Source organism: Elephantulus edwardii, unplaced genomic scaffold, assembly GCF_000299155.1.
Source record: "Elephantulus edwardii isolate Elephantulus edwardi_28Jun2011 unplaced genomic scaffold, EleEdw1.0 scaffold00296, whole genome shotgun sequence".
Lineage (NCBI taxonomy): Eukaryota > Metazoa > Chordata > Mammalia > Macroscelidea > Macroscelididae > Elephantulus > Elephantulus edwardii.
This window is the reverse complement of record NW_006400046.1, coordinates 275,843-282,723: the sequence shown is the minus strand read 5'-3', so window position 1 is coordinate 282,723 and position 6,881 is coordinate 275,843. Positions and strand designations below refer to the sequence as shown.

Below are 6,881 nucleotides of genomic sequence, written 5' to 3'. Positions count from 1 at the left end.
TGTTTTTAAAATGCAGGATGCTACAGTGTCACCCTATCAGTGGTCTATGGAACAGTTTAATTGCTTCTAAAATGCCCAATGCTGCATGTATTCATCCCTCTTTCCTCCTCTTCCCACTTCCTCCATCTAGTTTCTGGGACCCACAGGAACCCAACAACCTCTGGAACGAGGACTGTGCCAGCATGAACAGAGACGGCACCTGGAATGACCTCGCTTGTGAGAAAACGACGTATTGGATTTGTGAGCGGAAATGCTCCTGCTGAAGCTCGGGGCTGGGGCTGTGGGCTGGACACCCCACCCCTCAGCATTTGGAGAAGAGTCACCCCTCACCATTACAGAGGTCCTGCTCCTTCAGGAGCAGACATGGCTATGAGCACATTGAATCAGCAGCCTGGAAGTAGCAAGTCCCTGGGATGCACGTTGGACCATTTCTAGGACCAAGGAGCGGGCTGGCCCAAAGGGATGATGAGTGACAGGAACGGCCCACGTGGTGGCCTCCCTGCCTCACATCTGGTGGACATTCACCACATTTCTCATCACGGTTTCTGGGAAACTGGTGGCCTTGGGTGTCTAGTTCTGACCTTGAATCCAGGTTCTGAAATGTCCTGGTTCTTTCAAACGCTGGTGAGCTGGGGCTGGACTTGCTCTTTTCTGACCTGATACAGGCCAGCTTCTGGGAAGGGGGTGAGCAGCAATTCTTCATAAGCAACTTTCTTGGTCAAGTTTGCCTAACCATGTGGTGGCCTGTGGCTTCTGCTGGGATCTGGCCTGTAGAAGTTCTAGAAAGGCAGACCAACTAAATGTCAAGGACACATGTGGAACTGTCTACCCATACATACCCACAAGGTATCTGTGTATTGAAAAGAGCTTTGATGATACACAATCCATTGTACTTCTGTGTGGACAGACTTGGGCTATTAACTCAGGATGTTTGTGTTCCTCAAAAGAGCATTTCATTGGATGGGGCAGTGCTGGTCATGGCAGGATGCTTAGTGTCCCTGGCGTCTGCTCTCTAAGAGCCAGAAAAAACCCTACCTTCACCTTCATGGCAACGTCAAAACACACCTGAGAGACACAGGACTGTCCGACTGTGCCCAGCTCAACACGGTGACCCCTTCGAACACCATCAGGGACAAGCGCATATTCTCCAAATAAATCAGTTTATTCAGCCATCAGTGTCCTTCACAAGTGGCACCATCTTTCTTGTTTTGACAGAAAACAGATGCTTAAGACAAGGAGGGTCTGTAAAAAGGGAGGGCGGGGGAAGTTGGGGCTCACTTCGCCTCTGGGGGAAGTTGGGGCTCACTTCGCCTCTGCTTCATTGCCATTTGTTTTTCCCATATCTACACCCTTGCCCTCCAACTCATGAGTACCCGAGCCACCCCCATTCTGTCCACATCCTGCGGAGTGGGTGGAAGCCATTGTCTTACTCTGCACCCAGAGGACCCTTGATTCGAGTGACTGCCTCTCTGCGGCCAGTGGAAGTTCCCACAGCTCAGAAGAGGAAGCTCAGGCTTTTCTCATTACGTGTGATGAGAAATGAGGAAGCAGGGGCTGCAGCCACGTCCCTGAGAAGCATCGAGGGATCTATGGTGGAGCTGGCGCCAGCCGGTCTTCCTTCCATGTCTCTCCTGATCGTCTCACTGAGGGCAGGGAGGGGAAACACGAGGGTCACCTCTTAACCACTCTGAGTCCAGGTGAACGAAGACTGGACACTCTTGCTATTGAAAATAATAGCCATCTATTTATCAAGCACATATTGCTAGATAAAAGTGGTTATTCTTATTTAATATTTGCTACAACATCATGAGGTTAGAATAATTGCCAATCCCGTTTTAAAACTGGGAAAACTGAGGCACTGAGAAGGCTACATGACTTGTCCATTGCCAGTCGGTGGGAAAATGATAGAGCTGGAAATTGGTCTCAGTTTGTATCTCTAATGGTCGGTTTCCTCCTGCAGCACCTGCTGTTTTCCAATCAATTATTTGTAAATGTTAGTTACCCCCCCACCCCCGGACCCTAAACCTTGTAACTGATCCCAGCTGCCTATTATGGGAAAAGAGAAATATGATGGAGAAGAAGAAAATATTCACTAAGAGTCTCTTTCCATAAAAAAGATTTGCTGGTTGTTTTTAGCATGTTTATGCTAAGAGGGGAGACAGGACTGGGCTGCCAATTGTGTAGTCCTTCTTCATGATAATCCAGGTAAGTAGTGACCGTGGCTTGGGCCAGAGACTGCAGAGGTAAGGAGAACTGTGAATCTATTTTGAAGGCAAAACAAGTGGGATTTTAATAAAACACAAACCACCAAATTTATTGTGATTTGGGTAAAATTTTACAGAGCAAACGGATTTTCTATTTAACAATTCATATATTTTGTGACTGACATTGATTGCAATTCTCAAGTTGTAACAGCACTCTTCCCCCTTCCTACCTGTGTTTCCTATTTCCATTTATCCTAACACTCTTCCCCTTTCCTACCTGTGTTTCCCATTTCCATCCATCCTAACGTACTGCACTCTTCCCCTTTCCTACTGGTGTTTCCCATTTCCACTCATCCTAACTCACTGCACTCTTCACACTTACCTGTGTTTCCCATTTCCATTCATCCTCTTTCCCACCCCTTCCTGCCTTCTGAGCTTTATCTTGGGGCAGAGGCTTCACTTCAGTCTTGTGCAGGTGGTTGTTTTAGGGAATGCAAGCCTATTCACCATATGGGTTTGCCTGTTTCTTGACAGCCACAGGATTTGCTGATGGACTGAATGTGGACTAGAAGGGAAAGAGAAAAGAATGATTCTCAGCATTTTGGCCTAAGCAACAGGAAGGATGGAACTGCCTTTAATAGAGGCCGTGAAGAAAAAAATGTGTGTGACCACACGACCTCAATGTTTTGGGAATTCATAAACTCTTTGCTGAAGTTCTTAGAACTTCCCCTGGCAAGTGACAGATGGGTCAGGAAGAGAATCCTGTGTTTATCACACGTTACCGGGCCATTTAATCTTCTTCATCCTCATCTTCTTGGCACATGCCAGCCTGACCTCTTAGGGCTTGACGCTGCCACCAGAATCCGCTGGGTCTGCCACGTGGCAGGTGGGAATTGCCAGGGAAAAGTGCTTGGACTTGGTGGAGACCACCCTAGTTCCTTCAGGTGGGGATGATGCAGATGGAAGGTGCATGTTCCGTGCTGTCCTCTGTCCGCACCCAAGTCCCCCGTGGGAGTTGAGCCCCAGGTGCCCAGAGTGGAGTCTGCTCATCCTTCACACCCTTTCTTACTGACTTTTTCCATGACTCACTTCTCCAGTTGCCCATTGGGGTCTTTTGGGATCAACTCTAAAATCAGCTCCTTGAACCTGAATCTCTGTCTCAGTTTTTGCTTTTGGAGGAACTACAAGTAACACATCACACAGCAAGAGACAACTAGCTTACAAAGTGGTCCTAGCCTGATTGATTTTTAGAGGTTCCTGGGACTCGGGGTTTCAGTGCTGAAACTGAGAGGGTGTTGGCAAAATCAAATCAGGATGATTTTGCTAGGTCCCCCTAGCATGAAGAGACTGTGAGAGAGACGTCAGGAAAAGACATCAACACAGTCAGACGTGACCCACGTCCAGCAGGACTGAGAAGCTGCTGGTGAACTTAACATTGAGGAAGTCCTTGGCACACTGAGCCATTCTTTCACGTGTTGGAAGCAGGAGTCAGACTACAGTGAGTGAATAAATAGTGGGTTAGTGGGAGGAAGTGAGGACAGCAGAATGTAAACAACCGTTTCTAGAATTTAGCTGTTAAGAGGAAGAGAGATACAGAGTGATTAGTGAAGCAAAGAGAATGGTAAGGGAGGATTTCCCCCCCCTTATGGGTGGGGTGGGTGGTACCTGAACTTGCATTTCCACTCCTATTCTTTAAAAAACATCTACTATCCTGTATTAGGATAATATAGGGTTTTCTTTTCTATAAATTTTCCTTTGACTCTGCATCTTTTTGTATTTTGCTCTGTGCTTTGGTATATTTATCCCACTGGTCTTGTAGGTCACTAACTCAACTTTTGACAGGGATCACTTCTTTAACTCATTCAGAAAAATTTCTATCCTGAAAGTAATTGAATTCTTCATTAATTTCCTCAATTAATTCAGCAGTAGTTCTAGAAGCTTTTTGGATGCTGTAATGAAGGTCTTATTACCATTATTATTGCATAATAATAAATAATGAGTATATAGTAACAGTAACACTAATACCATTGTTTTATTATTGTCACTGTCATTAGATTAACAAGTCATTGTTTATCTACTCCAGGAGTTCTGTTTTGTTGGATGTGAATTCAGCTGCATCATTTTCTTTTCAGCTTCTGGGACCTTTCACATATTGTCACTATTCTTTGGAGCTCAGATACAGGGCTGAGACCTCTAAGCAGCAGTATTTTCACAAATGATGTAAGAAGATGGATTCGTGTGTGCATTAGGTAAATATACAGAAGATCCCCTTGCCTCCCAGCCTCCTTACGTCTTGCTAGATACAAGAGTAGGACTTCTCTTGGGGTAACTGGGGCCCAGAGAATACACACCTTCATATATACACACACTGGAGTTGATGCTAGCCTTATCCAAGAGGCTCACAGACTCCTGGTCCAGGCTCTTCCTAGGAGCGACTATATCTTGTACAAACCCCAAAGCATTCTTCAGTTTATCTCTGGGTTCTTACCTGGTATACGGAGGAGAAGTTCCAAACCTGGCTGTCCCCTGAAAGACTTTCCTAGACATAATCCACCCAACTGCCATGGGACCCTGGAGTCTTTTGCTTCAAAAGGTACAACTACGTTAGGATTACAGGTAGGAAGGAATCCAGACATAGACTGGAAACCACTTTCCTAGAATCTTCTATTTCTCTCTCTTCCACACAGGATTTGGAAAATACAATCTGGAGACTAACTTCTGCCTGCAACTGTTTTGCATAGCCAATGGCAAACAGATATAGTTTCATATACGTTGATATTTTATATATGCTGTATATGATATAGGGAGCTCTGGTGGCCTAGTGTTAAGAAGCTGTGCTGCAATCTCAAAGGCATGTGGTTCAAATCCACTAGCTGCTCTGCTGAAGAATGATGGGTAATCTCCTCGTCCATGGTTTACTGCCTCGGAAGACCTGCTGGAGGGTCTGCTATGGGTTGATTGAGACTTGACAGTACAATTTGGAAGCAGGAGTGGCATCCACTTCCTAAACAGCATGCCTCTGAATCTCTGTGAACTTGGAGGAATTGTGATGGTTGTGGAAGGGCTTCAGGCCTTTTGTTCATGGGGTCGCTATGAGTTGTGCTCAACTTGATGGCAATCAACTACAACAACAATAATATATATTATCTAGAGAGCTCTTGTGGCTTATTGGTAGGGGTTGTGATGCCAACCCAAAGGCAGGTAGTTCAAATCCACCAGCTACTACACAGGAGAAAGATGGACAATCTCTTCCCGTGAAATATACCGCCTGCTGGACGGTTAACTGTGAGTCACATTACAGCAAAGCCAGTATGTTTTTGTACACCCCTTGAGTTTAATCTGTCTCTATTCAGTGTGTGTGTGTGTGTGTGTGCGCCCCTTGAGTTTAATCTGTCTCTATTCAGTGTGTGTGTGTGTGTGTGTGCGCCCCTTGAGTTTAATCTGTCTCTATTCAGTGTGTGTGTGTGTGTGTGTGTGTGTGTGTGTGTATGAGAGAGAGAAAGACAGTATATATGGTCTGAAAAAAATAAAGTACTTTTTTTTAATATTTTTTAATTTTTAAAAATTTTATTATTTTTGTGTGCGTGTACTGTCAAATCAGATCTGACTGGTACAGGAGGAGATTGTCCCTCCTTCCCCAGCAGAGCATCTGGTGGATTCGAACCACGCACCTCTGGGATTGTAGTTGCAGCTTCTTGCCACTAGGCCACCAGAGCTCCCCCATAAAATACTTTTAACCTTTTTTTTCTTGGTTCCTTTTATGGAAAAATGTTTTGATTTCTGTTGTTGCTTGTGTGTGCCACTGAGTAGCCTGCATCTCATAGTGACTCTATGTACGTTAACTCTGAACCCTGCTCTATCCTGAGCCAGACTCACTGACCTCAGTACACCTACCTCCATTACCCTAGTTCTGTTTCAATCCATCTCATCCAAGGTCTTCCTCTCCTGCGCTGTCCCTCCACCCTTGCAAGCATGATATCCTCTCCAAGGACTGGGTCCTTCCTGACCGTGTGCCCATAGTATGTGAGACAGAGCATCAAAATTCTTGCCTTCGAGAAGAAACTTGGTTTCACCGTCTCCAGGACAGATCTATTTGTTCTCTCGGCAGTCCATGTTCAATACTCTTCTCCAGCACCATAACCCAAAGGCATCCATCGACTCTTCTTCTGTCATCCTTAGTCATTGTCCAGCTCTCTGATGCATAGCAAGTGATTGTGAAGACAATTGTCTGGATCAGGGACATCTTAGTCTCTAGCCTAACATAATTGCTCTTCAGCATTTTGGAGAGGTCCCTGACAGCAGAGTTTCCCGATGCAATTCCTCTTTTGATTTCCTGACTGCTAGTGTCAAGAGTGTTGATTGTGGAGCTGAGCAAGAGGAAAGTGTTTACAACCTCAATCTCTTCTCCATCTGTCGTGCTGCTGCCCATTGGCCCAGTGCATATTGAAGACTACAGTCCTTGACCTTGTGCAGCAAACACTTCAGGTCCTCCTCCATTTCAACAAGAAAGGTTGTGTTATCTGCATAATACAGGTTTTTGATGAGTCTTCCTCCAATCCTGATGCCACATTCCTCCTCATAAAGCCCAGCCTCCCAAATGATCTTTCACATACAGACTGGAAAGGTATGGAGACAGGATGTACCCCTGATGCACTCCTTTCCTGATTTTGAAACTTG

At 45.4% G+C, this 6,881-nt stretch overlaps 1 protein-coding gene across 1 annotated transcript in view; it reads left to right on the top strand.

The window, feature by feature from the left end:
- The window catches only part of CLEC17A (C-type lectin domain family 17, member A), a 24,022-nt gene extending 23,759 nt beyond the window's left edge, over positions 1-263 (top strand). Inside the window, exon 10 of the mRNA XM_006900809.1 lies at positions 131-263. Coding sequence (XP_006900871.1) covers positions 131-263 — 133 coding nt within the window. The remainder of the gene's footprint in view (positions 1-130) is intronic.
- The last annotated feature ends 6,618 nt before the right edge of the window (positions 264-6,881 follow it).